This window comes from Varanus komodoensis, unplaced genomic scaffold (assembly GCF_004798865.1).
Source record: "Varanus komodoensis strain SLA01 unplaced genomic scaffold, ASM479886v1 scaffold3, whole genome shotgun sequence".
In the NCBI taxonomy this organism is placed as follows: Eukaryota; Metazoa; Chordata; class Lepidosauria; order Squamata; family Varanidae; genus Varanus; species Varanus komodoensis.
The window spans coordinates 66,281,429-66,298,889 of record NW_025335761.1 but is presented as its reverse complement, the minus strand read 5'-3'; the positions used below and the strand labels follow the sequence as shown (position 1 = coordinate 66,298,889).

The following is a 17,461-nucleotide window of genomic DNA, read 5'->3' as shown; positions in this document are numbered from 1 at the left end:
GCGACCGTACCAGCAAGTGCCCTCAGCGCATCCTGTTCTTGAGAGCCCTGCTCAGAACTTGTACACTCAGGGCTGAGACTTCCTTGATGGAATTGACCTCTCTCCTGTTTGGTCTCCTTCTTTTCCCGACCTCCTTATAACTACCAACTGCAGGTCAGAAGATGGAACGCCCCCCCCCCATTTTTTCTTGCACTTTCAGAGGATTACATCCAATATAGGTTACAACATACTTAATCTAATTTTAATTCAATTTAATTACAATGCATTTAATCTCATGGATATTACACTCGGTTATAGTAAACGTCTACAAAGTGCCCTTTGACAAATGAGCGCAGCATTTAAATTCAACAGAAGAAATAGCTGTAGGTTAATTCTTTGGAATGTGGAATATAGTAATTACCAAAGAGGGCCGTGCGAACGCTGCTGGCTCCCCTCTAGCCGGGAGGCACAAAGGCGATCTGCAGCCAGCACGGGAGAATTGGGGATCAGGTTGCTTCAGGTCCGGTGGGGAAGTTCAGTGGCTGTGCGCATGGGGCCAGCCTGCGATCACGCGGTTAAAGGCGCAGGTCAGCTGCTGAGACACATCAGACTTTCCAAGCAATCGGGTCTGAAATGGGAGGACCCACCCTTCGGGGCGGGGGGTCAGTTTGGAAATGGAATCCACTCCCAATGCGGATGCTGCACTGCCCTACAGAGCGGCTTTCGGGTGTGGCTGCCTGCCTGCATCCTCTCTGGCCCTCCTGTCGCGCTTCGCGGCCAGCCCGGCCGGTCAGCTCACCACCGGACGCCTCTGACCGAGAAAGGCTTTGTCCTGCTCTGCCTGGAAGGAGGCGGGAAAGAGGAGCTGCCATGGCGGCCACGCTCCGGGAGAGGCGAGTGCCTTGTGGCTCCCCGGGTGTTTTGGCCTGTGCCTCCAACTGCCTTGGCCCGTTCGGCCCCTGGGCGTCCCCGGCCAAAGCAAGAGGAGAACCACAAGCTCATCCAGGGCAGAGGAAGGAAGTTCTTCCGCCCCAGCACTGCCCGGCCCGCCGTGTTGGCTCCAACATGCACGGAAGGCACCCGAGGAGGCCTCTGGTGGTCCGGGTGGCCTTCCTGCTTCTTGGGCCAGACCGCGGAAGCCGGACTGCGCCCCAGTCACCTTCTGGCCCGCGACTCACGGCCAGCGGTGGGCCCCGGGCCCCTCCGCGGCCAGGTCTGCCCCCACTGCTGCTCTGCTCTGGTCGCATCGGCCTCTTTAGCCACACGCCGTGCTCAGTTCATTCCGCACCGTCCTTTCGCAAACGGCATTTCAAGGCCAGACATGCGAGCGCCGTTTCCCCAGTTGCGAGTCAGCGTTTGTGAACGCGTGTTCCCCCGCCTTGTTTACTTGCATGGGGCTCGGCAGCTGCGGGTGCTTGGGAGGCCAGGGGGGCGCGCAGCCTTCCTTGCGTGCTGAAGGGGCCCCTAATTGGGGGAGGCCCCTGTGCAGAAGCACAGGTCGGCGGCCCGCACCTGCTCCGTGAGCAACCCGATGCAGCCAGGGGGGCATTTAATCTGTGAAGCATCTCACGGAGGAGAGCTGGGGGCTCTCACCCCTCCGTCCACGCCAAACTTAACCATTGAGGCACCTCGTCCAGCTGCATAGGAAAAGCGCTTCATAAAAGCTATAGAGGAAAAGATCCCTTTTCCGTTTCGTTATGGAGAAGAGAGGCACAGTCATTTCGCCACTGCATTTTTCCTTGTATATTTATCCATAAATATACAACACTGCCTCAGGACTCCACGCGCTCCCGGTTCATGGGGGAGCCTCCGCCACCCTCCCTCCATCCTGCCCTTCAGTTGGGGTGAGGATAATTGGCGGCCCAAGGGCGCAATGGGGGGCTCCGCCATGCAAAGGAGGCCACCCCCGGCTGCCGTGGGCTGGCAGGGCCACAACGCGCGCATGCAGCACTTTCATGTGCACCAGGACACATTCGCAGAGAGAGACACACAGAGGCCCCTGCACTGCACCCTAAAACGAGCCGCCCTCCCCTTCCCCTGCCCCTTGCCCGCCCCACGCTCTCCCCCACTCGGGGGCTGGCAGGTTGCCGCTTGGCATGAGCTGGAGGGCCTCGCGTGGGTCGCTCGGCACGGCAGGGAGCCACGGAAAGGGCTCTGGCCACGCAGGCCCCCCGGGGCCGCCCTGCTCTGCGCGTGTGCGATCAGGCTGGAGCGGGACATGGGAGCCCCAGGCGAGCCCTGTGGGACCAGGCCCGAGGCCCATCCTCCCCAGGGCCCTGCGGCAAGCCAGCTGCCCCAGGCGGGGGTGCAAGGCCTCCCCCCGCCCAGCTGCGCAGCAACTGGCGCGTGCAGGCCGGCCCCTCTGGCGAAGGAGGCAGCCCGGGGCCAGTGAGGCTGGTGGCCACGGAGAGCCCCCCCTCGGGAATCGGCCCCATCCCCTCTTGGAGCCACCCAGAACAGCAGCCCTCAGCCGTGCAGCGAACGCCACCGCGGAGCCGCCCTCCGCGTGAAGGAGTCCTTCCTCTGGTCTGTCCCCAGCCTCCCACCGATTCCCTCCACGGGATGACCCCTGGTTCAAGCGTCCTGGGGGAGCGAGAAGGCCGCCGCCCTCTCCCCCTTCTCCACACCACGCCTGTCGTGAACACCGCACTTCTCCTGCAAGGCGCCCTGGCCGGACCTCTCGAGCACATCACTGAGCGGGCACGTCCAGGCCACGCAGGAGTCCAACAGAACCCGACACCGATTCCCCCAAAACGGCCCCGTTTGGTGCATCCCGAGCTGAGACGCTCCACTGCCTGGGTTCAAGGGTCCCCCTGGAGCAGAGCTGCGTCTCGTCGAACATGTGTGCATGTATGTGCGCATGTGTCCAGAGCAGCACAGCCGGTAGCATTACGTGCAGCTCCCATTCACACACAGCTCTTCCCGCCCCACCGATTCAGCCTCTCAGCCTCCGCGGAGGAGCGCGTCCCCGCTGCCCAAATTCTGAGGTGTGTCTCGCTCCGTTTTGTTTCGGCTTCGGGCACCTGCAACCTCCTGCTGGCGTGGGGGGAGGCTCAGCAGGGCCCCGCTCTTCCGGAGAGAGCCCTCCTCGCGGCTGGCTTGCCATGGACGTGGCCCAAGACCAGCCTTCCCTGGGAGGGCAGCTAATCTACGGAATCAAGCAGAGGCACTGCCTGCTCTCCAGAATCCGCTCCTGCCAGGGATGGAAAGGAGATAATTATTTCTGCAGAAAGTCTGGCAAAATATCACAGGCATTTGTGCACATGTTAGGAGCGTTTACAGCAAGGTGCCTGGTGGGTCGAAGTTCTCCCTTTTTTAAAGGCATCTGTTTAATGTATTTACACGCCACCTTCCAGGACAGGAAGCCCTTCAGGGTGGCTTACAAGTTAAGCATGAAAAGACTGAGTCGGAGGCAGATTTAGTCAAGACTAACTTGTGCTTCAGCTTTCACTGAGCCTGACCTAAGTGTGGCGCAGTCTGGATCCAACGCAGCCGTTGGAAGAACCAGAAGCAGCAGCAGCAGCAGATCAAATCAAGCAAACAAACATGGAGCAAACCGGAGAAGTAGTGAAGGCAGACACAAGGAAGGCCACGCAAATTCCTCTAGGGAGATGATTCCACAGATGAGGGGCCACCCCTGTAAAGACCCCATCTCTGATGCCGACCGAGCCGATGACGGAGGTCAGGATGCAGGGCCTCGGAGCCACTTCAGGCAGAAGCGGCTTCTCTTCAAACCACCGAATCCCAAGCAATCCGAGCCTCCAAAAATGCACACAGGAAGCAAGCAACCGAGAGTGGAACCAGCGCAGTGGGGTGGGAAAGATGCTTCCCCCGGACCCTAGCCGTCGCCTTGCAACTGGCCGAAGCTGCCCGGAAGGAGCTGCTGTGCGAGAGGCGCAAAGCTAGTCCACCCACGACTTTGGCCACGGGAGACTGGGCAGCTGCTGGCTCCCGGCTTCCTTCTCCTCACCCCACGGTGATCAGGCTGGCCCCAAGGCAGCCGAGGGGCGAGCACCAGCAGGCACGGAGACTTCCTCTTGAGGAGGCGCCTGTCCCCAGGTGCCAGCGAGAGGTTTTCTGAGGCCAGGGAAGGACAGAGAAAAGCGGATCCTTGGGAGCAGGCCTCCACTGAATGACGCATCCAAGGCAACCGTGGGGCGAAAGGCTGTGGGGCACCCCATGAGCCTCCACACCAGTTCTGGCTCATCATCCTCAAGCACGCAAAACGTCCGTCGTAGGGGCGGAAACTTTCCAGTCTCCTTTTCCAAAAAAATAAATGAGACAAAGCAGCCTCGCTTGCTTTTAGCATCCTTAAGAGCTTCCTCAATGGTTTCACCCAAGGAGGCAGCTCATCAAATTTGGCTTCAGGCAAAATCCAGCTGAAGTCTGGAGAGGCGCGCATGTGTGTGGGGGGGTGGGGGGGCACAGCCTCGCAGCTTGGAGCAAACAGAGCCGGGCGGTGGTGAGGGACTAGCCCGGGGCGGGGACTTCTGCCCCCGAAGGCCAGTGGGCAGCCCCACAGGGAAGGCCCCCCAGAGCCCTAGGGATCTGCCGGATCACGTGGCAAACCGGAGCTGCCCGGCAGGCTGGGGAAAGGGCAGCCGACCTGTCCGCCTTGCCCGTGTGATGGGACACTGCTGGGCGGGGGGGGGAGAGAAAGGCCCCCCACCCCCTTTCCACACAGCTGTCGGCAATCTGTTCGCAGGCGCCAGCCGATCGCTGAGCAGGGGGAAGCTCAGGGTGTTTTGGGGCAACCCCGCAGGGAAAGGGGGCCGTGCCGAGCTGGACGCCTCCCCGCTCCCTGCCTCTTCCCTGTCCTCCGGGCCGCTGGCCCTCCGTGCCACCGAGCGTGGCTGCTTGGTGGGGGGAGCTGGCCGCACCTTTGCGCCACACCGCTGGGTCGCAGGTGGCGTCCCCTGCCAGGAAGGCTGCGTTGCAGCAGCCCGTGGGAGGGAGGGAGGGTCAGCAGAGAAGGGCTGCAAGGGGAGAGGAGGAATCCGGGCAGAAGACCCCGGAAATACCCCCTGGGCCAGTGGCCCCGGACGGCAGAGCACGAGGACCATTCCGCCAGCCTCCCCCACTGGTGGACACGCTGCTCCTGCAGGTGGCCTCCAGCCATCAGGACCGGCAGCCCCCGGCAGCGCCGTCCTCCGTGTGGAATTCGGCCGATCCCCGAAAGCCATGCTGCTGCTGGCCGTCCACGCGGCCCTTGGAAGCGGCTGGTGCACCCTGCCACTGACAGAGCTCGTTTCAGTCACATGGGGCCACGATAAAGTGCACTCGTGTGTGCGCACACACAAATCCACGAGGTGTTTGGACCGTCAGACGCCAGATTCACTGAAGACGACAACCACGCAAGGGACGGTTGCAGTGGACGGAGGGGAGGGAGGCCTGCGTGTGATGGACCCCCTCCGCTGCCCCGAATTGAGCAGGGCTGTGACGGACAGGAGAGCCGGTGGGGCGGGGGGGGGGCTTGCACTGATGGGGCTGCCATACAGGGGACGCAACAGAACATGACAACGACGAACGCCAGACATTAAGCAGATGCAAAAGGGAGCCATTTCTGCCTTCCAGGGTCTCCCTAGCCATACCAGCAGATACTGCTCTTAGGGTCTACAAGGGAGCTGCCAAGCTACGGACGCCCCTTCCACAAAGCGCTGTGAACAAGGATGGGAAAAACGGCAAAACCCTGGCTCAGCCAGGCCCTCCAACTTCCTCCCAAAGCTCATCCCAAGTCGAGTCCCGATTAAATTCCTTTCCCAGTTTGCACCAACACAAAACATGGCTTTTCAGTGCTTCTTCTCCAGCTGAACCGGCAGCTTGGGGCTGTCCGGACGGCAGGAGCAGGGGCTGCTTCCAGCACCCACCCCGTGGGGAAGCCCGGTCAGCCAGGGGGTGGACAGGGCCCTGCCCGGCCAGTCGGGCCTGGGATGCTGCCGCCGCCCAAGGTCCACCGACAGGAGCCAGGAGAGCAAAACACGCAAATAAGTGTGCCAAGCCCTTGCACACTCAGTCAGTCCCTGCACTGGGGTGGGGGTGTCACTGTCTGAAAACCTTTCCAAGCTACCACAGTGGGTTTGGCTCAGGCCTAAGTCCTTCTTCCGCCTCCAGGGTCCTGTGGCGCAAAACTGGATTTGAGAAAGGGATCATGCTTCCTACTTGGAGGTCAGAAGAGAGGCAGAAACCTCAAAGCGTCCTTAAGGCAGCAATCCAATTATGGCCGAGATGCTGGAAAGAGCAATTCACCCACCGAGTTACAATACACCCACCCGCCTGCCTGCCGATAAACACGCAGCTGAGTGGGTTCTTGCCTTCTTGAGTGCTCCTTGGTTGTGTTTGCCCCGTGGCGGACTCTGCCCCTCTGGGTTAACTCGGAGATGTGCTCGGATTAATTTTCGAATCAGCCACACATCCTTTCTAGGCTCCCCCCCCCGCCCCACATAAGCCTCCGAGCTAGAAACGAGCACCGGAACACCATGTTACCGGGAGTTGCAGCCACGCAGACAACCGCACCGGCATCAAGGATGCGGATTCAAAGCTGCAGAGAAGCACAGATAAGCGGAGCCAGTGATCTGGATCTGCACAACCAGAGGAGAACTTCAGGCGGGGAGAAGCGGCCCTTCTGCAGAGCGATCCCATGTGTGCCGGGACCGCAGCCGGGCCACCGTTCCCCAGCGCAGCAGCTGGCAGAACGGCCCGGCCTCTCCTGCGCCAAGTGAATAATTGCGAGAGTTGCAAGCCGGGGAAGTCCTTCAACTCGAAATTTTACTGTGTTATTGCCGTGAATTTGATCAGCATTCAAGGCTGCCGTGGAAGAAGTGCCTGTGCTTTATCAGACCCACGACGGATTAACACCTGCCCACCCCTTATCTCTTCTTCGCCGTGACTGAGGACGTGAAGGGAAAAAGAACACTCGCCTCTTGCAAATGTGTTTGCAATTAGAGACTCCTTGAACGCTTCCAGGCAAGCAGAGTCTTATCAGATGCTCAGCGGCTGTTAACGGGGGAAAGCCATCTCATTATCACCTTGCTTCCAGGAGTTGGCCCGGCAATAATGAAGGCGCACGCCTCCAGTGCGTGCGCTGCACCGCGGCTGCTTCCTCTCCCGCTCCCGTAAACGCGCACCCATCACGCGTTCGCACCGGTTCACGCGCCGAACGGGCCGAAAGCGGAGTGAGCGGCTCCGCCTGGCCTGGCCGGGCCCACAGAGCAGAAGCGGCCGCTCCCGGGGCGCTCGCAGGGGCGATGCAGCCTCCCCTCGCCGCGGTCCACGGAGACCGGTGCGCGGGAGGCGCCCTCCGGCCCCAGGGAAGCCAGGCGTGGGGGAAGTGGCTGAGCTCCGTCCGGCCGCTGGCCTGTGTGGAGGAGCCCGCCAGGCCTCTGGTGAGGAAGGGCTGCCCCAGAGCCCGCGACCGGAGCTGCTTCGGAACCGGCGACGCAGGGCCCGTGCCCAGGCCCGAAGGAGGGGGCGCTCTGCCCCGCTCTCCCCAGCTCCCCCGGTGGCACGGGCCAGCGGCTGCGGCGCCCACCCCACCGTGCCGTCGCCAACACGCCGGCCGTTACCACACCGGTGGGGGGCCCTTGGACACGGGCTCCCTGCGCCCGGGACACCTGGCGGGCGGCCCGGCCACGTTTCCTGCCCGCCGGGAGCAGGTCCCGGTGCGGCCGCACAAGAGGGACGAGCGGCAGGCTGGCGTGGCTGGCCTCCCACCCACCGTGCGCCTTCCGCCGTGTCCTTGTGCAGGCGGGGGGCTTCTCTTTCAGAACCGGGGGAGGCGCGCTTGGGGGTCTGTGTGTGCCCAGGCACGTGCTTCCCCCATGTTACGTGGGCCACGAAGAGGCGTCCTTCGGGGAAAAGGTGGACTTCATGACCACAACCGCAAGCCCAGAAGAGGGGACCTTTGCCCCCCCCCCCCCCGTTTTTTGGTGAAAGAGGCTGCTCACCATTTTTGTGCTTGCTCGCTTTGCCGGGTTGGGTGGGGGGCATTTTCGGCCTGGTTTTGGGCGCAAATAACATGAGCGCCGTTCGTGTCGTTGGCTCCTCTCTGCTAATTGCAGGGGGACATGCAGGACGAGTGCAAGAGGGCGCAGTCAGCCCCCCCCCCCGGCCCCCAGTTCCCTGAGCCTGATCCCTGTGGGGGAAGGCAAGACGATGCGGGGGGCTCCGAAAGGACACCGCCATGCATGCGTGAGCGCGAGAGAGACAGGGAGCGCGCTGGGCCTAAGCACCCCTGCCCCACTCACGCCTGTGCCCCTCTGTGGGACCCTCGGGGGTCAGGGCGGCCCCACAGCCCAGAAGGCAGCGCACCCCGGCCTTAAAAAGAGGGCAGCCCCTTTTAATGGATCATCAGCTGAAATGTTAATATGCATGTTTATTTAAATTTAACAAATTCGTTAAGCGGCTGCAAGCAAGCCAGCTAATGGGAAAGCTTCAGTGAGCTCACTGCACTAATTATTAGGATGCTCAAGCCGTTTTTTTTTTTTAACATAGAGGAAATTAATTTGGCAATCAATGAACAAGTCAATACTTGATGCTAATTACCTCTCTCCTGCTCCATTTATTACAGATTCATCATGCAGCGGCTTGAACCGACCTCCGCATCCTTTCCAGGAGAGCAGCGAGTACGTTGTTGAAATGCGACGGATAAAAACTTTGCAAATTTGCTTGTCCTCGTGGACCAGTTCGGCTATCGCAAGCTGCCAGAGATGTGCCCCGAACGGTTCCAAAATGCCCCCCCCCATGTCACAGCCAACGCCACGCCACCCAAACGCCGCCACCGTGGTGGAGCCGCGCACAGCCAGCCCCATCAGGAGCATGTCGGCTCCTCCAAAGCCGCTTGCCGGGCGAGCGCGTGCCGATCACGGGGACAGAGCACGGCCCCCCCGATCCGGAGGCCTGGCCAGCCGTGCCGAGCGGGCCCCTCGAGCCGCCTCGGCAGGATGCGCCACTCGCAGGGGCCCGCAGCGAGGGCTTAATCGTGCCCCGTGCAGAACAGCGGCGCCGGGAGGGGAGCGCCGTGCACCTCCAGCAGCTCCTCTCCGCCCAAGACCGAGGCAGGTAGGCGGGCCCGGGGGGGTGCCCGCTCTGCGCTCCCCGATTAGTGAGGCCAAACGGAAACCAGAGGAGCAGCGCATAATGCCTGAATAATTCCACTTGATGTTGCGCTTGTAGAGGCTTTTACCGCACGGATGGCAAGCGGAGCTTCCCGTTGCGTGCTCACTTCTCTGTCGGCCTCTCCTGCACACGCTGGCGCCGAGCACGCGGACGCCCGGGGAGCCCTTCCACGCCGGCGGCTGCAGCGGCCTGGCCTGGCGGAGCGCGGCCCCCTTGCCCGGCCGCATCTCCGTACCGTGAGAGCGAGCGCTGGAAGCCGCCCCGGCAGACCTGGGCCCCAGCCCTGGTGAGGCCCGGCTGGCAGCGGCTCCAACGGGCCTCTCCGGGCCCCCCGGGAGACGCAGCCCGGGATGGAAGCCCCACGGCCCTCTCCTGCGGGTCCTGGCGCAGCGGGTGGGCCTCTGACTCACCCGACCTCGCAGGCACGAACAGACACCGGCTTTTTCGCTCCTTCCTGCCAAACTGGAACGGCTTCGCTGAGTCTTTCCGATCCAGGAAAGGGGAGGCTGATCAGGCAGTGCCGCTGCTGAAGCAGAAGCCCCCTGGGGCCGGGGGGGCCTCGGTCTCCCATGCAGAGAGCAGATCTGCACCCAGGGAGCGTGTGGGTCTGGTTCAGAGCCCCACCCTGGCCTTAATCCCAGCGCCGGCCCCCTCACCTTCCCTGGCCCTGAACCTCGGGTGCTTCCCTGGCTTTTGCACCTCTTCCCCGCAACTCTGCCCGCCCCCAGCTGCTGGCACCGGGGCTTCTTTGCTGCCAGCAAAGGCTTTGGGCTTAAACTGGGGGGGGGGGTTCTGTTGCCCGCTTTGCCTTCGCTCCTGCCCACCCTGGCACATGCCCAGAGAGCTTCTCCCACGCTGAATGTGGCCCTCGAGCAGAAAGGAGTTTGCCGAGCCCGGAATAAGGGATGGGGCTCAGAACTCAAATACGGGGTGCAGCGTACAAACCGCAAGGAAACAGCAGCAGGGGGCAGAACAGGGGGCCATCTAAAGGAGGGGGGAGGCTGGGAGCTTTGGGGTACACTGAAACAGGGCCACTGAGGCTGTTAATTTCCAGTAGCACCCCCCCCCGGTCAGGGGGCTCTGTCAGGCACAAGCCACTGGAGCCCCCGTTGCCTGCAGGAAAACCTATCTCCAAAATGCACGGGGCCCAAGAGGCGGCTTCTGCCACTCCGGAAGTTTCTCGCCCAGCCTCCCTCACGTCCTCGGCTGAGAATCTGTGCGCGTCCCGGGCAGCTCAGCCCGGTCTTTCCCACATGCCTCACACGGCTGAATGTCCCCATTGCCGGATGAAGGCAAGCAGCCCTTTTGCCTGGCTCTGCGGCCAAGAAAGGGGCCGGTTCATCTCTCGGGTGACGCACCGTTGAAAAGCACGGCGGCACGGCCCAACGGAAGCACAGTGCCTAACCGCACGTCAAGGTGAAGGGAGAGCAAAGGCGGCCGAGCTGGGCAGCAGGTTCCTCCGAGAGCACGCCAAAACGCTTACCTGCCGGATTCCCAGGTGGTACTGGAGGATGCGGTCCACGGCATCCGGGTTCATCTGGGTCCATTCAAGGCTGTAGGCGTAGACCCGGGCCCGGTTCTGCCACAACGGATTATAGGTGTCGTAGTAGAACTCCGGGGCATATGCCTTGCCTGCAGGGAAGACAGCGGAGGGCGGCCTGAGGCGAGAGGGACCGAAAGAGGCAAACAGCGCCGGGGCGTCCGGATTCCAGCTGCCGCTGCTCCCCCCCCCTCGCCATTTTAACTCCTCTGCCCCAGCTGAGATCCAGAACTTCATTTCCGGGGTATCACTGCAACCTGACCCGGCATTCTCAGCATCCAGTGAGCTCCTTTCCCGGGCTCTGGGGGCCCTGGGCAAGGCAGCCTCCCTGGGCCCCTTCCTGAGTGACCCCAAAGTCTCACGCCCAGGGTTACTGCCCACAGCGGCGCCTTCTCATCGTGGATGCCACGATGGCTGGTGGACCCCAGGGCAGCAAGGAGACCCAGCAGGCCGTGCTGTGGCCCTCGCCACCTCCATCCTCCGGGCTCGGGGAGCAAGCAGGGCGCAGCGGTCCAGGAGGGGAGAGCTCCGGGGGGGGGGGGGGATCATTGGGCCCCAGTCCGTTTGGATGCTCACGAACCTGCACATCCCTCAAGGGACCGGATTCTCCTAAGCTCACCAGTTCTACGTACACATCAAGCATTCGGTTTTGCTTCCTGTGGTTTTATGCAACTCGAGTCACAGAAAAATATGGAAAACACCCACTGACCGAAAATGCAGGCTTCCCCCAGGAGTCCCGAATGTGAACATGCAAATATGTCAGAGGGGGTTGCAAATTAGGGGGGATACGAACGACTTCCAAAGTACAAATTTGTGCAGATGCCTACAACATCTGCAGAGGACAGGGCAACAGGAGCGTGAAAATCCAGGAATGCAAAAGGAACCGATTCCGCCAAGTTCATCCATGCTCAGGTTTCTGGGAACGCAGAATGCAGAGCAGAAGCTGCTGCCTGTGTTTTGCTCCGGCTGCCGCCCTGAGAGTAAGTGGGGTGGATAGAGCTGGGGAGGATGGGAGTGGAGCTTTCTGGACTAACAGAAAGGGCAGGTGCGGTCCCCTCCCTTGCCGCACGGCCCGGCTGGCAGCCTGCGAAACCGGGAAGGGGCAAGGTGGCGGTATCAGAGCACTGCTCTTGGGGCAGCACCGAGGTGTTGTCTGGTGAACTCTGGAAGGACAGCAAGCCTCGTGCCAGGTGTCCCGCCGTGCCCGCTTGCAACACTGGCCCTCCCGCGCATGCACGCCCCCCCCCCCCCGATTTCACCCTCTGGGTACCCTTAGCCCTCGAAGCATGCTTCAGAGGGCTTCATGCACAACTGCCACGTCAGTCCTAACAGCAGCCCTGCATGGTCACACAGCGCGGTCTCCCCCGCTGCAGGAGGAGGACTGAGGCTCAGGGAGGGCAGCCTGCCTGGGAGCCTGCGGGCGAGCGGCGACTCCCGCCCCCAGCCCTGCGGCCGTCGCCAGGCTGCTCACGTACCCCAACCTTCACATGTGACTGAGAGCCTCTTTGTGCAGATGAGAACTAAAACCCCACACGCTCCAAATGTTGAGCAGATATTTTGTGAGTTTGCTTAACACCTCATACACTTTGCCATAAATACTGAGAGACACGCAGCAATTATCTGACGGCTTGCAAGTGGGGAAAGGAACCGGGGACGCCACTCTAGCAGATGGTGGGAAAACGCTTCCCTTCCTGATGGATAAGAAATGTCACGTCTCAAAGCCTCGTTTGTTTCCATAATTACCAATTTGGTGAAGAATTTGAGGCAGAGGAATGAGACTCAACTGTTTACATTTTCATTTCTTAAACGGCTCAGGAAAGAAACCGCATTCGCATGCAGACACACGTTCTGTCTGAAGCACTGCCGTTGGAGCAGGAGTCCGATAAACCGGAGAACAACAAAGAGGGCCAGAGGATAGAAATGAAATCCCCAGAAAGGGCTGAAGGCGCGGACTATGGACAAAGGAATTAAATAAAATCCGCGCAGACTTTCATGCAAGATGGAAGACTGCGGTTTGCAGCCCGATGTGTTAAGGAGTCTGCAGTGAAGTGGCCGGGCTTCCTGGAGACACGAAACTATTTTGGGTGGTTAAAACAAAAATGGATTCTGAGAAGCTCCAGCTGGGACAGCCGGCATCCGCGGCTCAGTGCAAGCAAACATCCTGGGGCAACAAGTCCCAGCTTCTAGCACAGGCTGATGGGATCTGAGCTCCCGGGGACTGACCAAGGCAGAGCTCTTGTGTGGTGGTGAACAGCTCCCTGGAAATATCAACCCACTGAGTGGCGGAAAGGGAAGGTGGAGTCCAGGTTCTCCATCCGTAGGAGAGGGACAAAGAACAACGCTGCCAGGATTCTACTCACTGCATACAAATCTGTGGCTGGACCACACTCGGGCACCAATGCGCATAACTTCTGTACATGGCTGTTTATGTGCAGCAGTGCAAACTTGGAAAGAAAGAACTCTAAGACTTTGTCCAGAAACCCAGCCAGAACCGGGGACCCGCGTTGCTTGGAGCCCACTGTCCCGGACGCCGTTCTGCTCGTCCTTGCGAAAGTTCTTCAGCATTAAATGGGACTAAGACAAGGCAGCCCCCCAGCAGAAGCAGCCCTGAAAGCAGAGGACACTCCTGGCAGACCTTCAGATAGCGGTCGGGCTTCTCCGAAGGGGCAGTCCTCTGCTGGCACCTACTATGCAGGCCCAGAAGATGCTCCGGCAGCATGGAAGTGTTGGTGCCTGCACAGGTCTTCCCCCTCCGGGTAAAATCGACCTCTTAACAAATCGAACAAACCCGCCAGTCACTGCAGATCCCCGTCTTGATAGATGTCTTCCTAGTTCACCCTGAAAGTCTTTCACACACATGAAATATGACCTCATTTAGGAAAGGGCGCGACTGGATAAACGACGCCGGGGCTTCTGCTCGCACCGCTAAGATGCGCAGGAAGGCTCTTGCCCTCCTGCTTCGTGGCGCCCCCTCTTTACGGGGTGCACGCTTCTCAATCGCAGCCACAGAGCCTCTCTGGCGGCCGAGCACTTGCCTGGAGCACCCGCTGCCTCCGCGCTGGCTTACCCCGTCGTCCTTTATTGCGCCATATATATTTTAGGAAGGGCTGATGATCAGCGCAGAGCCTGCTCTGCAGCTCCTCCCGCATGCCAGAAAAGGAACCCCACATCCCAAATTACTCCTGGAGAGCGCGGCTGGCACGCCTCTGAACAGCCAGGCCCATTCCGAGGGCGAGCTGCATGTTAGCACTGCAAGCACCCTGTTTGCAGGGACACCTGCTTGGGATGCTTCCATTAATTGCACAACCATCCCGTGTGAGATGCACGCGCGGGCAGCAGCCGGGCCAAGCAGCAGGCTGCCCCCGCCCCTGCCCCTCTCCCGGCCCCGATCGATCGGGCCGTAATGGCGGAGCCCTGCAGGGCTCCAGCGTGGAGCCAAAGCTGAGCAAACGCGACCCCTGCTGGCCGAACGGGGGACCGCGCGAGCCATGCCGCTCGGCGCCGTGGCGTCCCCTGCCACTCCGACCGACCCTCCGGAGCAGGACGGGTTGCCAGCCCGCCACTGGCTTGCCTCTCCGCCACGCACGCACGCACGCAGGCGCCGCCGGGTGTGCAGCCGTTCTGCCCCGACGGATGACAGGCGCACGGTGGGGGCGACCGCTGTTGCCACGGCTTTGCTGGGCGCCCGGCAAGCGGGCTGCCATTCATCTGGATTTGCATTTGGGCAGGACGCGGGTGGGGCCCAGTGCTGGGGGCCCAGGAGGCCCTCCGACTGTGCCTTCATCTTCTCGGGGCAGTCTCTGGCCAGCTTGACTCCAGGAAGCTCCAGCAAAGGAGCACGGACATCGATGCAGAGATCTCTGCTCCGTCTCCTTGGCAGGGGGCAGCACACCTGACGTCCCCGAGGGCAAGGGGCCCCCCCAGCGCAAAGGTGTTGCCACACACCTGGCCCGGCCAGCTTTTCGCGGCAAACACGCGGCTGCCGAACAGCCTCGCGCACGAGGCGGGCGGGAGAGAGGGAGAGCTGGAGGGAGAGCGCCGCTGCAGGGGGGGCGTGGCTCCGGGGGCGATGCAGGTGCCTGTGCCCCCAGATGCAAGCAGCCCCCGCCCCCCCAGCAGGTGTGCCTCCTAGGCTCCACATGTTCCCCAAACGTGCCTGGGGTTGGGTTCCACAGGCCGTCTTCTTGCTGCCAGGCAGGCGATAGGTGGCAAAAGGCGATTCCAGGTCCCGGCTCCTCCTCGGCACCTGGCTCCCAGGGCAGAGCTGGGACTGGGCCTGGAGCGTGCCCCCCCCCCCCCCCGTGGCTGCGCTGGCCATTGCCCTGAAGTCAGGAGAGCGGCCTCCAGGGCGGGGGTTTGGTGGTGGGGAGGGCCAGGAGGCAAGGAGGGGGGTCCTGCTGGCAGGTGCAGGGTCCGGCCGCCCCCGACCTCCTCTCCTGGCAGGGCTGCCGCTGGCCATCTAAGCATTTTTATGGGGAGAAGCGCTGGGTTGACCTTCCTCTCTGTGCTCCTGCTGCACACGACGGGGTACCCTTAACCTTCCTGGTTCAGAAGGTTGGGGGGGGGGGCTCGGATTGCACTGTTATTTATTAAAGCAAATAAATAACATTATACTCATTTGATGTCATAAAGGAGCTGGCGGAAGAACTCCCAGGACCCTGATCTGTCATCTTTGAGAATTCATGGAAGGCAGGAGAAGTGCCAGGGGACCGGAGAGGGGAGAATGTGGTCCCTATCCTCAAGAGAGGGGAAAAATGAACCTGGGAACTCCAGACCGGTTGCTCCGGCATTGATCCCTGGAAAAATTCTGCAGCAAATTATAAAAGAAACCGTTTACAAACACCTTGAAGACAATGCAGTAATTACCAGAAGCCAACAGGGATTACTCAAGAACAAATTCTGCCAGACTAATCTAATTCCGTTTTCTGACTGGGTAACTCCCCAAAGGGACCGTGGGAATGCTGTGGGCATCATCTCTCCAGACTCTAGCAAAGCTTTGATCAAAATGCCCCACAACCTCCTGATGACCAAACCGGCAGAAAGGGGGCGAGAGAGAGCAACCCTTCAGGGGCTCCACAACTGGTGCAAAATTGGACTAAAGATGCTGACAAGCTAGAAAGGGTCCAGCGCAGGGCGAGGAGGAGGATTCAGGGCCTGGAGAAAGACTGGGAGAACGGGGCATGGGAGAACGGGGCAGCCTCGGAAGGGAAGACTGAGCGGAGACAAGATCGCGCTCCACAACGACCTGAAGGGCCGTCCCAGAGAGGAAGGGCAAGATCCTCCTCGACCATCCGAGAGTGCAGGACACGGGACAGCGGACTTACGTTAACAGAAACCCGATCTAGACTGGACACCGGGAAGACGTTCCCGCCTGCCAGAGCAGTGCGACAGTGGAGCCTGTGGCCTGGGGAGGCTGTGGGCTCTCCCCGGCCAGAGGCTTCGGAAAGAGAGCTGACAAGCCTCTGGGCGGGATGGTGTAGCTTCAGGGTCCCGCAGCAGCCGGGGTGGACCCGGTGGTCTTCCGGCTTCTTCCAGCTCTACCCTTGTATGATTCCTGAACATTCCTTTGGAGGAGCAGCAGGTGGCATTTATTTATGTATTTCCAATGCATTGATTGATTGATTGATTGATATCCTGCCTTTTTCCTACAAAGGGCTCAAGGCAGCTTGCATCCTTCTCCTCCTCCATCTTATCCCCACAACAACAGCCCTGTGAGTAGGTTGGGCTGAGAGTCTGTGACTGGCCCAAAGTCACCCATTGGCTCCATGGCCGAGCGGGGACTCAAACCCGGATCCTCTGAGTCCCAGTCCCAGGCTCTTCACCACGACGCCACTCTGGCCACGCTGGCCTGCAAAAGACTGCAAGCTGGATTGCAAGCCACACACACAAAGATGCGCCCTGCTCCTTGCACGCTCCCAACAGGCCTAGGACCCTGAGCCGTCTGCATGGACTCTGCTATTTAGTTGCACGAGAGTCCGGATGGCCATCGTGTCCCACCTGGTCTCACCAGGATTTTAAAGTCAAGCAGATTCTGTCGCATTTCTGCACAAACTGTGATTTAAAGCTCCTGCCAGAAATCCGCGCACCGTTTCCAGAACACCCACATGAATGCAGCGATGGCTGTGGGCGTTTTAGCGTGCCTCCAGTTCTGGACACGCGTGCCCACGGTACACTGTGCATTGTGGAATCCTACACATTTTCCCGGCAGGATTATGGCCTGCAACTCAAGGGACAGCCTCTGCTTCTTCTCCAGGCTGGGCTCCGTCAGCTCGGGCATCAGGCACCCCCCCCCCCCCCGTGGTTACGCCTTCTCTTTGCTGGCCGGCCTTTCCTTCCGATCCACTCAGAGCACCCCCCGTGCAGTTGGTACTTCCTCACAAGTCCGGTCCATACAGGCCAGGCGATGCAGAAATGGGTTCACGGGGCAGGAAGCCAGATTCCGGCCGGGCATCAGAAGGGACGTCCGGATGGGGCCGCTGGCAGAGGGAGGCGAGGGCCCTCCCGCGCTGGAGGCAGCTGGGCAGCCTCTGCTGGGGATGCTAGAGCTTGGAGGCCTGCGCTGAGCATGGGCTGGACCCAGGGGCCTCCCCGGCCCGGCCCAATTGCAGTGCTCCGTGAGGCCAGGATCCGGTGGACCTCAGGCCCGGCAACCTAATCTGCCCAGCCTTGGGTGGGAACCGAGGAAACGGGATGGCCGCCAGCTTCCCTGCTGGGCTCACAGTGGCCGATTTCCCAGCTTTTGCGTGTTTCCCCGCTCCATGCGAAAAGGCCGGGATGTCTCTCCTGCGACTTGGCTTGGGACAGGGATGGGCGAGGAATCCCGCTGGA

The 17,461-nt window shown here is 61.1% G+C and overlaps 1 protein-coding gene across 1 annotated transcript in view; it reads right to left on the bottom strand.

Annotated features, from left to right (window-relative positions):
- MDGA2 (MAM domain containing glycosylphosphatidylinositol anchor 2) overlaps positions 1-17,461 on the bottom strand; it is a 193,508-nt gene that overhangs the window by 34,998 nt on the left and 141,049 nt on the right. Inside the window, exon 10 of the mRNA XM_044436278.1 lies at positions 10,577-10,725. Within this exon, the coding sequence (XP_044292213.1) occupies positions 10,577-10,725 (149 nt within the window). The remainder of the gene's footprint in view (positions 1-10,576; positions 10,726-17,461) is intronic.